General features: G+C 45.9%; 1 protein-coding gene and 1 long non-coding RNA gene across 2 annotated transcripts; one reads left to right on the top strand and one right to left on the bottom strand.

The window, feature by feature from the left end:
• The first annotated feature begins 878 nt into the window (after nt 1-878).
• On the top strand, nt 879-2,592 carry LOC147268771 (uncharacterized). The gene is made up of 4 exons (XR_015111160.1): nt 879-1,338; nt 1,419-1,462; nt 1,558-1,732; nt 2,341-2,592. It is a non-coding gene; the product is annotated as an uncharacterized LOC147268771 (long non-coding RNA).
• Nucleotides 2,593-5,426: 2,834 nt separating this feature from the next.
• On the bottom strand, nt 5,427-10,275 carry LOC147268770 (uncharacterized). Its single transcript, XM_086222663.1, has 11 exons — nt 10,169-10,275; nt 9,687-9,811; nt 9,453-9,594; nt 9,282-9,376; nt 8,987-9,093; nt 8,769-8,895; nt 8,575-8,655; nt 8,279-8,347; nt 8,063-8,146; nt 7,889-7,977; nt 5,427-7,751 (listed from the first exon to the last, which is right to left on the bottom strand). Exons 2-11 carry the CDS (start codon nt 9,798-9,800, stop codon nt 5,639-5,641), a joined length of 3,021 nt encoding a protein of 1,006 aa, XP_086078789.1. The 5' UTR covers nt 9,801-9,811; nt 10,169-10,275; the 3' UTR covers nt 5,427-5,638.
• Between the last annotated feature and the right edge of the window lie 6,996 nt (nt 10,276-17,271).

Below are 17,271 nucleotides of genomic sequence, written 5' to 3'. Positions count from 1 at the left end.
CCCTTCTCTGCTCGCTCTCTGCCATCTGTGTCAGAGCTGAGAGCAGAGCTGAGAGCAGAGCTGCTAGCTGGCCCTTTAAGAACCCCTCCCCCGCTGCACTGTGTCTGATCTGTGCTGGAGTGGAGAGAGTGGAGGATTCAGAGAAATGTAGTGTGTAAAAGCTGAATAAGTCGGCATACGTTGGTCAAAAGTCACACAAAATACCATATTTTTGTAGGGATTTTTGTCAGGAATACAGTGGTGTGTTTTTAAAAGCTGTGGAATGTATGGTGTAGATGTGAGAAGCATTTGTTTGAGAGTATGTACCCTGAGAGGACACGCTCTCCCCATAGACTACCATTGTAAGGCGAAAAGTGTCTCCCCCACTTTGACGGCTCATAAAATCCAAACCGAGCGTGTAGTATATTAACCTTGAACAACTTTTAATCAGCACAGTTGGGAGAGTAATGTGTGAAAGTTTGGAAGCCCTGGCATTTACGGTTTAGGAGGAGATAGATTTTGTTCGGGGCGCAAAATTGTCCAAAATTAGACATTCGTGTCCAAATTGTGGACATCCTGTTACAGTTAGGTCAGGGGTGTGAGTGTATGATTTATCCGTCTTGATGAGACGAGTTCAATGGTGTTTGTCCCATGTCTGTAGGACATTCCTACAGTCTGTGGCGTGGTTTTTTGTGTATGTAGGTGGCGCTATTGAGTAGAGCGCCTCTTTTTTTTTTAATTATCGAATTTTTTGCCGCACCCGATGTGCTTACCAAATTTGGTGAGTTTTCATGCATGTTTAGGGGGTCAAATTTACTTTTGAAGTGGCGAATGTGACTTCGAAACATAATAGGGTCTTCGCCAGGGACTGGCTCAGGCCCTAAAAACATAATAGGGTCTTCGCCAGGGACTGGCTCAGGCCCTAATTAGTTAAGGAGCATGGCATGGACTAAAAACCTGACTAGACAAAGAATCGACAAAAATTCAAACTTGGATGAGGCATGGAATGAGGTCTGGAATGAGGCCTGGAATGAGGCTTGGAATGAGGCATGGAATGATGCCTGGAATGAGGCTTGGAATGAGGCATGGAATGATGCCTGGAATGGCGTAAGCTTTTTGACATGAAGGACGAGACGAACTGACATGACACGAACTGTGACGGAGGAGCAGTGGTCCTCACTGTGGCCCCCCAGCAAGAAGGTTGTGGGTGGAGCCCCGGCTTGAGCACGGGGTCTTTCTGGGTGGAGTCCATATTCATTAGTTTTTCTGCGGTAGACATTTCAGGGATACACAGTGTTTGGTTTTGTTGTGTTCCAATGACATTTCTTGACTGCAGGTATTTAAAAAAGCGATTACCAGGTATGTTACATTTATTAACTTTTTCTTCAAATGTCATCAGCACCTTTTGTGAGTTGTTATGATCTCCAATTTTTTTCCAGGCCCCTCATAGCCCAGATTTAAAATCCAACGTCTGCTTTTCCTGGTGGGAAGGAGTCATTTCTCCATATTGAGCTGAGATACTGTTTGACTTGACGCCACACGACAATCTTTTTTTTTTTTTTTTGTCCTTCTTTTAAGGATTGCGCTGCATGCTGAATACAGGTGTGTAGGGAGGGGCAGACTCAGCTGGAGCTCCTCCATTTCCTTCCAGAGAGGTCCATCCCTTCCTGTGCAGCAGAACAGCAATGTTCTTAGCTGTGCTGCCCAGTGATGCCAGAGTGGACTGGGACAGTTCAGCCCCCTCCGTCAAAGGGTCAGTACAGTCTTGAGAGCCGTGTCCAGGAACTTCTAATATCCCAGAGACATCCAACAAACAATGTTTTAAGTTGCGTGAACAGGTTATTTGGAGGAGGAAGTGGAAGATTTTGAAACAGGTGCAGTAATTTAGGCAGTATATTCATTTTAAGACATTTATTTTGCCTATTAGTGACGTTGGTATCCAGAGATAATTGAATGTGTTCCATTGATGGTGCATAGTCACTGGTTGCAGTATGTTTAAGTTTGAGGACAATTTGGATACCCAGATATGGGAAGCGGTCCACAATTTTCAGAGGAAAGAAAAGAAAAGAAATGAAAAGATAAGATGAACCTTTATTCGTCCCTCAGAGGGGAAACAGGCACTGTTACAGCAGCAGAAACAGAGAAGTAGCAGCAGAAAAAATACAAAAGCAATAAATAGCAGAAACTCTAATAAACTACAAGAAACAAAAATAAACTACAAGAAAGGCTTTTGTAGGAGGTTTGTACTTCCTAATTGGTTTAGGAACATTATTGATGGTTTGTTTAAGTTGTATCCTGAGATTTTTCAAATCTACCAATGAGTTTTCATAATTCAGGAATTGATTTTTCCATCTTTTCCAGAAAGATGATTACATCATCCACAAACAGAGCCAGACCGTGTTCCTGTTGTGCAACTCTTAATATGCCTGTTTGTTTATGTGCTCTTACAGCTGTTGCCAGTGGTTTGATAGCCATTATAAACAGCAAAGGGGATAGGGGATCTGCCTGTTGACATCCTCTTTGTATTTTCATGGTTTTGGATATGTTACGATTAGTCGTGATTTCAGCATGTAGTTCTGCATGAAGTAGTTTTATCCATTTATTAAAGTTTTCTCCAAAAGCAAAACATGTAAGGATTTCAGATAAATATGTCCATTCCACTCTTCTTTTTCAAGCTTTTTCAGTGTCTAACATCAGTAATGCGTCATCTGCTGCCCCCCTTTCCTCCATCAATATATTCAGAATTATGCTTACATCATGGAAGCCATGCCTACCTTGTTCAAAGCCATTTTGATCTTTATCTATAATATTTGGGGGGAAAAATGTCACTTTACTTGACTTCAAACCAGTTGTGGCAATAAAGTCCAAAGTGTGGACATGGCAATGAGTTGGGCCATCGACGAAATGAACCAAGTTAAATGAATCCACAACACTTAAGAAGTCATCAGCATTTGAGTTACATTGGTTAGACGCACAAGAAACTGTGCTGACAACCATCAGTCCCACCACCCTGCCCTTTGAGAACCACGCCCAGGCGCTACCCTCCTCCATCCTACACTGTCCCTCTCCAGTCCCACCACCCTGCCCTTTTTTTTTTTTTTTTTTTTTTATTATAAACCTGTCCTGTTCAGTAGCTGGGGCAAGCAGCATCAATGTTCTTGGTGCCTTGTTGTACTGAAGCAGTTTTATTCTGCATAGGAGGAATCTGATGAACTCCTCCTATCGCCATTTATGTTTAACTTTATTAGGAATGGTACTGGTTCATTGATGAAGCGACCGGACTGAGGCTCAGGAGTGGATAGGAAGAGAGAACAGGGACAGGATAGGGAAGACAAGGGGGAGGGGGGAGACAAAAACAACAACAGCAATAGCAGAAAACAACAACAACAAAAACCAAACAAACAAACAAAAACCAAACAAACAAACAAAGAAAAAGTAACAACAACAACAACAAAAAAAGAAAAAACATTGGTTGCAGAATTTCGGTGCAGGCTTACCATTTGGTTAAATATAATTTTAAGATAAATGTCTGAGTGTGTGTTTATGGGTCAGTTGTGCGGCCCATGCGTGTATGTGTGTATACACGTGTATGTGTGTGTGGTACGGTTTGTCTTGGATGCTGTGTGTAGCTGGCTGTAGCTGATGTGGGGGGGCCAGGACATCGCACCCCCAGTCGAGGATAGCAGGTAGGTCAGGACCAGGACACCAGAGCACCCAGAAACCCCCAGGACACGGGGAGCCCCAGGCCACCCCTCCCCCAGGAAACAGCCACAGGCCCAACCCATGCCAGGACCCATAGGAAAGCATAGGAGCAGCAACCCCCACCCGGAAGCAGCCCAAAGAGAGAAGGGGCAGAGAGGACCCCGGTCCCGCCGGGCACCCCCCCCCCCCCCCCCCACAGCATGAGCAGAGCCCAGGGGCACAGGACCCCTCTGGCCCGAGACCCAACCAGAGCCCCCCAAGAGGTCCGCCAGCGGCGAGGCTGACACCCCACACCCAGGCGGGGCAGCTACAGCCCACCACAATGACCAGGCCCACCGCCCCCGAACAGAGCTATCCCCCCTAACCCACGATCCCCATCCCTTCTACTCATCCCCCTCCCCCCAGAGCAGGCGGGCTTCAGGCTATAGGGCACCACCAGCCAGCCAGCCGGGACCCCCCACTCCCTCGAGAGGCCCAGCCCAACCCGCCGGGGTGAGTTGAAGGCACGCACGCCCAGGACCGCCACCCCCGGACAAAACAATCATACTCTCATCTTCCTCCATAGAGGGGCTGAGTACTCCATAGATGCTGATACGGTTCAGGGCACCTCAGACTTAGTGAAACCGCCAGCGAGCGATCCACTGCACAACAGCAGGGCCCGTGACCAACCCCAGCCCAACCACCACGCTTGGAAGAGGACCACCCCCCCACCCCCTCAAAGAGCCCCGGCCAGGCTTGCAATGGAGGCAGCACTGGACCCACTCCCTGCCCCAGCTGCCCCCCATCCCAACATGTGTGCAGGGTGCGTGTTGTGCATGGGAATGTAGATGTGATGATGTGGATGACTAGAATGTAGTTAAAATTGGCGGAGGCACCCAGAGCATGGGAGCCCCGCCGGTTGCAGACGGCAGAGTCTCCCAGTACATCCTCATGCACTCCCCCAAGCCCTAAATGTCTACGATGTGATTAAAATTGGGGGGTCCAGCCCCTCAAGGCCTAGTGACACATAAGGTGTGATGTGATGGGACAGAGAGGCAATGAGAGGGGCTGAGGAATGGGCCAGACCTGCAGGGGGCCAACTTCCAGACTGGCCCCGCTGACCATCCCGTCACCACTGCAACCAGCCAACAGGGAGTCTAGCCTCCCTGATCCAGGGGTCAGATTGGAGCACCAAGGGGCACTGTCCGGAGATCCGGGCAGAGGGCCCACCACCGCGCTGTGCGAGGGCAGGGAGGGCCCAGGCCCCCAGTGCACAGTGGTCAGGGCCCCCAGTTCGATCAGCATCGAGGAGGTCAGCCCCCATCCCTCAGACGTCCCCCAGCATCCTCCCATTGTCCGGAGTGGCGACAGTCCAGGACACCGCGCCAGGGCCCAGCCCGCCCGAGGAAGGGCCGAGGTGAGCAAACTCCTCCCAAATGTGGGTGCGACCCCCCGTTGGAGCGGCAGGGCCCCAGGTCAGCAAGTCCCAGGCACCAAGCAATCCACCTCTACTTCACTCTCCACCCCCTTACCTCCCTCCCTCCTGACCCCCCTCCCCCTCCCTCCTGACCCCTGACCCCCCTCCCCTCAACCCCCCTCCCCTCAACCCCCCTCCCTCTCCAACCCCCACCTAACCTTCCTTCCCCACCCTCCTCCCATCATCTGGGGGCACATATGCCCCAGCCGCCACGGCAGGCCCCAGCACGCCCCGCTAGTGCCCGGGGACCGGGTGACCACAGCCCCCCCACCAAACGACCCCACCGGTGGACCGGCGTGAATCCCCACCCTGCCCTTTGAGAACCACGCCCAGGCACTACAGATGCCCCTCCTCCATCCTACACTGTCCCTCTCCAGTTCCACCACACAGCTCAGTGACCCCATGGCCAGTCCTCCCACTTGTGGCACCATACGTAGCAGACTCAGGTGGTAGTCACCCCACCCCGGATTCAAAATTTGGTCTGCAAGGAACCAAACATTCTCACTGACCGCGAGGCCAAGGAGCCTTGCTCGTTGGTGTGGCAGTCAGAAAGCATATTTCACAATGCTGATGGTGATCCGTTGCAGCACGTATCAGGTGCAGTGGTATTTCCCATTTTTTTCTTGGGGGTGGAAAAGCTTTCTGATCCGTTGCAGCACGTATCAGGTGCAGTGGTTTTTCCCATTTTTTTCTTGGGGGTGTAAAAGCTTTCTGATCCGTTGCAGCACGTATCAGGTGCAGTGGTTTTTCCCATTTTTTTCTTGGGGGTGTAAAAGCGTTCTGATGTGTTGCAGCATGTATCAGGTGCAGTGGTTTTTCCCATTTTTTTCTTGGGGGTGGAAAAGCTTTCTGATCCGTTGCAGCACGTATCAGGTGCAGTGGTTTTTCCCATTTTTTTCTTGGGGGTGGAAAAGCTTTCTGATCCGTTGCAGCATGTATCAGGTGCAGTGGTTTTTCCCATTTTTTTCTTGGGAGTGTAAAAGCTTTCTGATCCGTTGCAGCACGTATCAGGTGCAGTGGTTTTTCCCATTTTTTTCTTGGCAGTGTAAAAGCTTTCTGATCCGTTGCAGCATGTATCAGGTGCAGTGGTTTTTCCCATTTTTTTCTTGGCAGCGTAAAAGCTTTATGATCTGTTGCAGCATGTATCAGATGCAGTGGTTTTTCCCATTTTCTTCTTGGGAGTGTAAAAGCTTTATGATCTGTTGCAGCATGTATCAGATGCAGTGGTTTTTCCCATTTTCTTCTTGGGAGTGGAAAAGCTTTCTGATCCGTTGTAGCACGTATCAGGTGCAGTGGTTCTTCCCATTTCTTTCTTGGGGGTGTCAAAGCTTTCTGATCCGTTGCAGCATGTATCAGATGCAGTGGTTTTTCCCATTTTTTTCTTGGGAGTGGAAAAGCTTTCTGATCCGTTGTAGCACATATCAGGTGCAGTGGTTTTTCCCATTTCTTTCTTGGGGGTGTCAAAGCTTTCTGATCCGTTGCAGCACGTATCAGGTGCAGTGGTTTTTCCCATTTTTTTCTTGGGAGTGGAAAAGCTTTCTGATCCGTTGCAGCATGTACCAGGTGCAGTGGTTTTTCCCATTTTTTTCTTGGGAGTGGAAAAGCTTTCTGATCCGTTGCAGCACGTATCAGGTGCAGTGGTTTTTCCCATTTTTTTCTTGGGGGTGTAAAAGCTTTATGATCTGTTGCAGCATGTATCAGGTGCAGTGGTTTTTCCCATTTTTTTCTTGGGGGTGTAAAAGCTTTATGATCTGTTGCAGCATGTATCAGGTGCAGAGGTTTTTCCCATTTTTTTCTTGGGAGTGTAAAAGCTTTCTGATCCGTTGTAGCACATATCAGGTGCAGTGGTTTTACCCATTTTTTTCTTGGGAGTGTAAAAGCTTTCTGATCCGTTGCAGCACGTATCAGGTGCAGTGGTTTTTCCCATTTTTTTCTTGGGAGTGGAAAAGCTTTCTGATCCGTTGCAGCATGTATCAGATGCAGTGGTTTTTCCCATTTTCTTCTTGGGAGTGGAAAAGCTTTCTGATCCGTTGCAGCACGTATCAGGTGCAGTGGTTTTTCCCATTTCTTTCTTGGGGGTGTCAAAGCTTTCTGATCCGTTGCAGCATGTATCAGATGCAGTGGTTTTTCCCATTTTTTTCTTGGGAGTGGAAAAGCTTTCTGATCCGTTGTAGCACAAATCAGGTGCAGTGGTTTTTCCCATTTCTTTCTTGGGGGTGTCAAAGCTTTCTGATCCGTTGCAGCACGTATCAGGTGCAATGGTTTTTCCCATTTTTTTCTTGGGGGTGTAAAAGCTTTCTGATCCGTTGCAGCATGTATCAGGTGCAGTGGTTTTTCCCATTTTTTTCTTGGGAGTGGAAAAGCTTTCTGATCCGTTGTAGCACGTATCAGGTGCAGTGGTTTTTCCCATTTTTTTCTTGGGGGTGTAAAAGCTTTCTGATCCGTTGCAGCATGTATCAGGTGCAGTGGTTTTTCCCATTTCTTTCTTGGGAGTGGAAAAGCTTTCTTCACCATCCCTTCTTCCTGCTGCTGCTCTTGCTTTTCTTTTTCTAACTCTTCCATCTCTCTCTGCTGCTGTTGTCTCTTCTCCACTCGGGACTTGTCTTTCACTTTCCTGCAACATCAAAAACGACCATGACTTTGTGTTGTGGGTCCGTCAGAACTCAACCTTTTCATGTAAAACTGCTGACTCATTGCAAAAGTAAATATGCAGCTTCACATGGGTCACTGAAAATAAGCACCATGCCGTACCTCTGCAGTTCCCCTTCATCCTGACGGACCTCCATGGCCTCTTTTCTCAGCGTGCCTGCTTTGGTGGCCTTAAAGGTGTTGCTGTCTCTCTGAAAGAATCAACAGTTCTGTTAACTGATGCACGTGGAAAGAAATCATCCTGGAGACAGAAAAAGAACTGATCGTAGACGTCACCTTATCACTGGGAGGAGGTTCTTTATAAAATCTCTTGAATTTCTGCTCTTCACTCAGTTCTTCCTTGATCTGGGATTCCACTTTCTGAGGGATGAAAGACAATGAAGCAGATATGTAAATAAAAGCTGTAAAGTGACCTGTTTGGAGGTGATTTGATGTATAAGAAAATATGTTGGATGTAACTGCCAGTAAAGGAATGTTTTTAGACGTCTCTACCTTTTTGCGATCCCACAGGATTGGATTTGCACATCTGACTTGTTTCACATTTGCCTGATGCAGCAGCTCCTTTAGTGAGGAACAGATTGGATATCAATACAGCGCCATGGAAGAAGGAATCATTGAATATCTACTGGAGGTAGAAGCACAGGGACTGATACTATGACTACCAAATGAAAGCACACGTCCATGTGTACATGTGTCAGCTGCTTCGTGACACAGAATCTCTTGACGATCATTCAGGCCTTTCAGATATCACAGTTTTGTCAGGGGATGATAATTAGCTGACATCGTACCTCCGTCTTTTTACGGTTCTGCTGCTTGATCCGCTGGAGTATCTCAAATTCTTTTGGAGCCTTGTAAGTGCTTTTTGGTATCTAGGAAACCACAATCATTTTAGTGATACATCCAATAAACCCTCTATTAATATGCAATCTAATGCCTGTACACATCTAATTGTAAATATTCAAAGGAAATAAATGGGTCTTACTGGTTTGGGATGGGTGAGAGGGACCCCCTGGGGCTCAGTGGGGGTTTTTGGCACCTTCTTGACCTGATGGCCTTTGGGAAATTGCTTTGCAAGCTGGACTACAATTTTATTAATCTCAGGTCGCCATCTGAAGGAGAAAATAAACGTGTTGCCTCCTACTGTATCTTGCCTTTAAAACAACTGATTTCTTCAAAATGGTCACAGACAGTTTTGTTCACCTCAACAGGGGACCAATTAACTTCTCCTCCACATGGGCAGCATCACTCACACTGCTCCACTTCTCTTGGATGCATGTGGTGAGGTTTGAGGAAAAGAAACTCAGGAACTAGAACAGAATACATGAACAAATCCATTCTCCATGAAAGAGCACGAGACAGTTCCTTCTTTCCAGTGCCTCATCCATGAAATGCACCATCACTGGTACTATCGGATGAAGGACCAAGTTTTTGTACATTAAAGTAGTACAGTCTTATTGATGGAAAAATGTATTCTTGATCAAATTGATGTTCTTACAGCATGCATGTTTTTGCTTTCCAGTGCCTTGACAATGATGTCAAAGCGTCGAAGTCCAATCTCATCCAAGGCAAATGTGGCCAGGTAACAGATAACTGACAAAACAATAGAAGTACGTCAGTCGCCATCTTGTTTCTTTCTGACTGAAATTAAAAACTGCAGTTTACTTACTGGCGAGCTGGCTGCGATGACTTTTGGGTATCTTTCCATTTTGGCCGTAGAAGTCATCGATCACCAGGTCCACCAGGGTTTTGTGCTCAATACATCCAGAAATGACACCAAGCACAAACTTCTGCTGCTGGGTTCCCCTTTTCTACAACAAAAACCAACGTGATATTGCTGAGTTGATATGGTGGACGATCAGCATCTGAGCTTGCTAGCAGCTATTTAATCCCTCTGGTGTACCTTCAGGTCCTCTGAAGCATCTTTCAGGAAGTTCTCCACTTGATGTTTGCCTGGGGTGAACTTATCAAAGACCTTAATGGCCTCTTTGACAAGTGCTCCATACATAGTTGCCATTCTATTTTTACCTGCAGTGAGAGAATGATCAATGAAGAGAAAGACTTTTCATAGCAGATGAAAGACATGGACTTTCCAGCACCGATGCAAAGACAAATGTAACCAAGCTAAAAGCTGGTTCAGATCAATGCTACACAACAAAACTGCAGGATGTTCCAGCAAAATATTCCTGCAACGTGAATGTGTCAGTTGTAGAAAATCTGAAATTGTTGTATGGAGTCTCAGAAGTTCCACCAAGTGCAGTTTTAGAAATGTACTGCTTTGCTTGTTGGATGTGTGGCAACACGAGCGCTACATGTCACTTGACTGATTCTTTAGAACAGTGGCAGCTACCGAGAACCTCTGCCAAAAAGTTTTTGTCAACTTACCAAAAAAGACTTGTCTGGTATTTAACGTTCGCTGTTCAGTGTGTGTTTGTCTTTGGGATGAGACGCCTTATAAGTCATTTTCTATTGTGTGTGGCAAAATTACCCAGTGTTGTCATTGATAAGTTCAGTGATGTCACTGAGATCAACCAATCAAAGCCACTGATGTGTGTGTGTCAGTTAACATGGCTGACTGAGTGAAGGTGACTGATCAGCTGACATCACAGGCTTGATTCTGCCTGGACAGCTTTGATCCTCGGTGACATCATCTGGCTTGTCAGGTCACAGCAGAGGAGCAGATGTTCAGAGCCCCAAGACCAAAGTGATGTCAAGCAGCTGATGGTCTTCCTCCTCAAGCCTTCCTCACCACCATTCCACTCAGACTCTTGCAACACTGACCTGATACGACAACACTTTACTAACACTTTGTAACTTTTCAAGTAATTATTGGCCACCAGGTTTAGTGCTGGAGAATCAGATACCCTCCTCTTCCTCTTGGCCATGATTGATAACAGCAGGTTCTCTCCCATGGGTGAAAAGTAACTTGGTAATTTCACTCAAGCGCTTCATCTAAGTACAATGTAGAGGTACTCCAGTATTTGCATTTTAAGAGACATACTTTTTCCTTTCCCAGGAATACTGTGCTTCTTACTTCACTACATTTTGCTGATCCCATCCATTACTAGTTACTTAAAGGAAAAATATTTTTGCATCCTTCCATTTTCTTCCGCTTAATCTGAATAAGGTTTGGGTGGGGGGTGGAGCCTATGCCAGCAGCTTTTGGGCGAGAGGCAGGGTTCACCCTGGACAGGTCGCCAGTCCATCACAGGGACAACACATAGAGACAGACAACCATTAGCACCTACGGTCAATTTAGAGTATTCAATTAACCTTGTCCTCATTTGCATGTCTGTGGACTGTGGGAGGAAGCCGGAGGACCGGAGAGAACCCACACAGGTACAGGAAGAACATGCAGACTCCACACAGAAAGACCCCATGCCCGAGCCGGGACTTGAACCCGGAACCTTCTTGCTGTGAGGCGACAGTGCTGACCACTGCACCACAGTGCCACCTTTTTTTTTTTTTTGCATACAAAACACTGCAAAACCTGATGATGATTGTGTATTCCAATTTTAAAGACTGGCAACTCCAAGAGGACAAAATCAGAGCAGCATAACTGGAACACACAACTTTAACACAACCTTTAAGATTAGTTGTTTGACAGTGGAACACACACAAACACTGGAATACACAAATGCCGCTATGTAGAATTTATACCTTTGATTGGCAACCATTGTGTCACAGGATGAGATGTGGTCTTGATGTAAATCATGTCACTCTTCATGAAATAACAAACCAGCGAAGTGTACAGGCCTGTGGGCAACATCTTTAAAGCAGTTACTGTCTAGCTGTAGATTCAGGCCCACATGACACTGCTCACACTGCCAGGCAGTGCCTCTTTTGTCCAGGATGAATCTGCTTGGTTGTCTACTCTGGATGTTCTCAGAAAATCTAGAAAACAACAACTCCAACACTCAAATCATGGAAGAAAACAACACAAATCCTGTCTACTCCTCTCCTCTACAAAAAAAAAGGTCACTTCATCTGTGTCTCTGATATTAGATCAAAAACATTGGATTTGCAATTCTCCACTCTTGGTTCTAAAATGTGCCCTCCAATAAAATGTCGTGCTATGATGATTGTGGAAACCATCTCCCCATCAGAAGTTTCTTCCAGAGCACCAGGCGTTTCTCAAAGTGGATTTCAGTGGAGTCGCTACTGTCCAAGGTGGTGATGATGGGATGTGCCTCAGTTCACGCCATAGCATTGGGATAGCCCACCCAGAAGTCCACCACACTTGATTTAACCCCACTACAACATGTACACGGTCCTAAAATCTTGGCATGTATTGTGTGTTGGTCAATATTGTAATGTCGAGTCATGTTGTGAAGCTCCCGATACTCAGACACCAACAATATGAGCTCCATTTTTGTTTCCGCCTACAAGGTCTCCTTTGCCCCGCCCCTTGCATTTCATTTGCTGCCTCCACAAACATTGACACAGAATCGCTGAGTGGCAGAGCTAAATCTGAAGAATCACATGAGCTGCAACTCATCAACAAGCCTCCCTTCTCCATCCTTCTCCAATCCCAGCACGAACCACGGTCCATGAGGCGGAGGCTTTGGAGGCCGTCCTCCCACCTGTTCGTTGGAGAGGTATCGTACATCGATTGGAACAATCCAGCTGAGAACGTAAGCCGGTTACGTTGGTTTCTGTGCTGTTGCAGTAACAAAGATCAGTGCTGCCTCTATTCAGGCCTCAGCCTCTCTAACTGCCAAACTCTGCCTCACTCTGCCTCACAAACTCAGATCACCTGACCGTCCACCTTATTCCTACATATAAAACTGTACTTAAGTCCAGCGAGCCACAACGAAAAACTGCGTTGCAGTGGACGGATGGCAGCCTTGAGACCTTACGTGGATGTTTTGACTGTACTAACTGGAGTATTTTTCATGATTTGGAGCTTTATGAGGCCACAGAGACTATGACTGACGATATCAAATTTTGCGTTGAGACTGTTCCTAAAAAAGAGGTGATTCACTTTCCCAACAACAAACCTTACATCACCAAGGAGGTCAAAGCCTGCATTTACAAAAAGAAACTGGCTTTTAAACAGAAGGACCGTGCAGGTGCAGCTGCGGCACAGAAAGACTTAAATTTGGTCCTACGGAAGGCCAAAGAGAATCATAGAAATGCTATCGAACAGAGCTGTAGCTCTATGGACAATAAAAAACTTTGGGACTCCTTGAAGAAGGTAACAAATATGACATCTTTTAAAAAAGTCATTGCTACCTCAAACGAAGCTGATAAGGCAAATGCACTGAATGACTTCTCTTTAAGATTTGATTCTAAACCTTTTTTATCATTTGAATTGCCTGATCTGAACTATCTTTGCTCCTCCTCTAACTGTGTGATAATCCACCCTTCTGCGATTCAGTCAATATTTAGTAAAGTGGGCAATAAGAAATCTGTAGGACCCTTTTATATAAACACTGCTCTTCTGAATTAACTAAAGCTCGGTGCCCTGTTTTTCAAATGTCCTTAAATAATCACACAGTTCCCTCTCTTTGGAAAAAGTCCACAGTCATTCTTGTGCCAAAAATATCATGTCCCTTAGAAAATAAGGATTATCGACCGAAAACTCTAATGTGTGGTAATGAAATGTTTTGAAAAATTCATAGTGAATCTAATTAAACCTGGGCTATCTCCATTCCTCGATCCTCTTCAGTTCGCTTACAGACAGGGCCGTAGCACTGAGGATGCGATTGTAAGTGTTACCCATCTAGTCAGTAAGCTTCTTCAAAAGCCCAAGGCTTATGCACGTATTTTATTTGCTGATTTTAGTTCTGCTTTTGACGCTGTCTGTCCAAATCTTCTCATCCAGAAATTATTCAACCTTCAAGTTAATCCCTTGACTGTTAAATGGTTTTATTCTCTGTTCATTGACAGAACGCAACAAGTTGATGTAAATGGAACACTCTGAAGCAAAAAGTTGCAGTACAGGGATCCCCCAAGGAGCTGTTAGTTCTCCTCTTTTATTTACCCTGTACACAAACGAATGCCGCAGCAGTCAGCCCAACAACTTTACCATCAAATTTTCTGATGACACAATGATTTTAAGTCTCTTGAATGTCGGTGACTGTGCTTCTGTTTATTTTAATGAGATCGCTTCCTTTAAGGTCTGGTGTGAGAGGCACCATCTTATCTTATACACGAATAAAACCAAAGAGATGATCCTGGATCCGAGGGAATGTGAACGTCACAGCTGTGCTGTTATCGGTGACTGTGATATTGAGCAGGTTGATTCATACAAATATCTGGGTGTAATGATGGATAACGCACTGAAATGGAGCGCACATGTTGATCTCTTATGTTCTAAAGTGTCTCAGAGACTGCACTTTCTACGCAGGCTTAGCTTGTTTGGCATCAGCCCCAAAATTATGTTGACTTTTTATAACTTTCTTCTGTTGATGCTTGTTTTTTTTAATGTCACAATACCAACCCTCCTCCTTTATCCAGGGTTGGCACCGGGAAATGTGTCCCAATTGAGACAATTTGACAGAGTTACTGAGGTTTTCTTTGTTTTGTTTTAAAGTTTTGTGAGGTTTTAAACAACAACAAATCCCAGTTAAAGCATTTTAACTGTAACATTTTAAACATTTTGTACAGTCGAAATCTAAATGGACCAAAAAGAGACAAAAGAAAAAGCTGTCAGCAGCAATGTGAGACAGTGGTGTTTGTCTGGCCCTCACGCAGGTTCAGTGTTTTGTTGTTTTCCCAGACCTCCATCCACACACACACAGGCTGCGCTGGCTCACAGAAAGAGTGGGTCATCATCCTTTTGGTCAAGGCTGTCAATGGCAGGTTCAGCAACTGAGGGAGCTGACTGAAGTGAGAAAGCAGCTGATGTGCCAAAAAGCTGCAAAACATTATCGGGCAGCTGGTGCTCATAGCAAGCCTCACCTGACAGCTTCAGTCCATATCGGATGTACAGGATGGAGTGAAGGGTCTGCAAGGACATCAAAGTCTGAGTTTACTTTTTACCACACTTATCTGGCTAAATACTCCCTCGACTTCAGCATTCGAGTGTGGCAAGGACAACACGGACGCAGCAGCCATGGCAAGTTCTTGGAACAGGTTGGTATCAGCTGCATCCCTGAACTTCCAAATCTCACTCCAGAAGCCCAGTGTGTGTTTGTCTCATTCCATTTACAAAGATGGATGACACGCCATTGCTGGACAATCTTGTCTGTCTCTGCAGGGCTCTTATTGTGCTTCAGTGTTTCCTCCACATTGAAAATTGACGTGTACTGCAATGCTTCCATGTTGTCTAGCAGACTCCCCCTCAACTCATTAGTGAGCGAGATGGTGAAAGCAACACACCACTTTCTGACATTGTTCTCATCCTCTGGCGCAAGGTGGAGCTCAGCTGCCTTGGACTCAAAGAGGTAACCAAGGAATGGTTTGGGGCTGATGTGTCCATCCATTGGCCCTTTGAGCACATCAACATTTGCCAGTGGATTCAGCACCCTGCTGCTCACACACTTTATCAGGCTCACCAAGCTGTCAAGTAGCTGAAGAGGATCAACCTGCTTTCCCTCAAAAGCCTTGATGGCCAGCTGTACCTCACCCAGCACTGACTTTAAAAATGTTAGAGACAAGATGTTCTGAGGATGCTTGTTCATGTAGCGATGTTCACTGGACTTTGTGACTGAGAAATGCAGCCTTAGCTCCTCCCACTGGTCCAAAATGCCTGAAACCACAGGTTCAGTGGAGAGCCAACATGTGGCACACGCCTTAGTTGTCTGGAAGGGTTTCTCACCACAGTTGATAGTCTCATATATGGCCTTGTAGGCCTCCCTTATCAGCCCTTTGGAGACACTGGAAACCAATTGTAAGTCTCTCATACCAAGTATTCCACACTACGAGGGATGGTGTCATTTGAAGCATGACTAACAGCGAGCTGCTGAGAGTGACACACTCAACCAATAAGCACAAGATCTTTGAGGCCATATTCCACCTTCAGCACTTCATGGACCCCAATGTTAACCCCCGTCATAGCAGAGGCATTGTCAGTCCCTATTCCCAGGAGTTTTTCTTTTTTAAGGCTACACTTCTCGAGGAAAGCAACAACAGCACCGGCTATAGATCTGGCATCTCCTCCCTCCAACTCAACAAGCCCCAGAAATGTAGACACAGTTGTGTGCTTGCTGTCGCTAAAGTACCTTATTACAACCCCCAGGTACTTCGAAAAACTGACATCCATAGATTCATCAAGGAGGAGGCTGACCCACATCTGCAACCAACTTTTTCAGAAAGTGAGGTGCTAGAACACCATTGATCATTCTGTGCACTTTGTCCTGTGCATTTTGAAGTGGGTAGCAGCAGTTGAGTCTGAGAAAGCCACTCTACATGCTTCTCCAAGGTGGTCACATCCCAGCATTGAACAGTGTTTAGCGATAGCTAATGCCATGGTGGCCTCAGCCTTCAGAATCTGTTTTTTTAACCATAAATTTGTGTGGAAGTGGAACGCTTTGCCTTTTGAATGTGTTTTTGTGTTGTCATGTTTTGTTGTTTTTTTTACATCGCACAGTTTGGCATAGAAATCAGCCTTACAGTACATACAGAACGCCCGTGGATCATCACCAATGAATGGCTTCAACCAGGCTTTGAACTCTGGGTTTGATTCCCACTCCTTCCTGTATTTTTGACTGTACAGTTTAGACTGAGACATGTTCAGTTTCACAGAGAGGCACACACACAGTGGACAAGGTCAATAAGTGACTGAGGCTGTGTGAGTGAAATGCAGTGATTTATTTTACTGCAGTGCTTTTTTTTTGACAAAGAAAGTTTTATATTTACTTCCCACCCTGATTCAACCTACGGGTTCAACCAGCCGCGGCGTAGCGCATGCGCGAGTCATTTGTAGTCTTGATGCGGAGGAGTGCACACGTCTCCTCTGACTGCAGCTGGGAGGGACTGCTGTGACACGCCAGGACTGGGCCGCTTGTGAGTGCTGTGGGATGGGGGTGAGGCTCATGGCAGCACACGCTGCTCGTTGAGAAGAGTCACTGATACGTGCTTTAACATCAGAGTCTCCAAAAGTCTCCAATGACACCACAAAAAGTCGCTAGATTTGTCGCTAGTCGCTTTTTTGGAAAATTGGTTGCTAGAGGGGTCTGAAACTCGCGAAATATAGCAACAAAGTAACTTAGTTGGCAACACCTTTTGAATGGAAATTTGTGCGGACATGTTTGTAACATTTAAATTCCAGTGAGCTTGCTGACAAACCATGAAGGATCTCTGAGCCAATAGCATGAATACATTGATATCACATGTTGTTTATGTGTCTTTACTGACCACAGTGTAGCATCCTCAAGTTCACATGGTGTGTGTATTCAGGGACACTGTAGTTGATGACATAGTCCAGTCATGTGTGTTGTTATGGGAAAAATCCAAGATGCCAGAATAAACTACGAGTGAGACCGCAAAAGTTAGTGTCCATTATTTTATTGCTAGAAGGCAAACATAACACACAAGACCTC

This window comes from Aulostomus chinensis, chromosome 2 (assembly GCF_037954235.1).
Source record: "Aulostomus chinensis isolate RoL2024-O1b breed Wild chromosome 2, RoL_Achi_v1.0, whole genome shotgun sequence".
NCBI lineage: Eukaryota > Metazoa > Chordata > Actinopteri > Syngnathiformes > Aulostomidae > Aulostomus > Aulostomus chinensis.
Note: the sequence above shows the minus strand (reverse complement) of the source record. Positions and strands in the feature narration are given on the sequence as shown.

What these genes read in the sequence shown, in the direction of transcription:
- LOC147268770 (XM_086222663.1), bottom strand. Translation starts at nt 9,800, where the DNA reads ATGGCAACTATGTATGGAGCACTTGTCAAAGAGGCCATTAAGGTCTTT. An exon ending in CTCTCACCCATCCCAAACCA is followed by an intron (nt 8,656 to 8,768) that starts GTAAGACCCATT and finishes GTGGTTTCCTAG; the next exon opens with ATACCAAAAAGCACTTACAA. An exon ending in AGAACCGTAAAAAGACGGAG is followed by an intron (nt 8,348 to 8,574) that starts GTACGATGTCAG and finishes TCCTCACTAAAG; the next exon opens with GAGCTGCTGCATCAGGCAAA.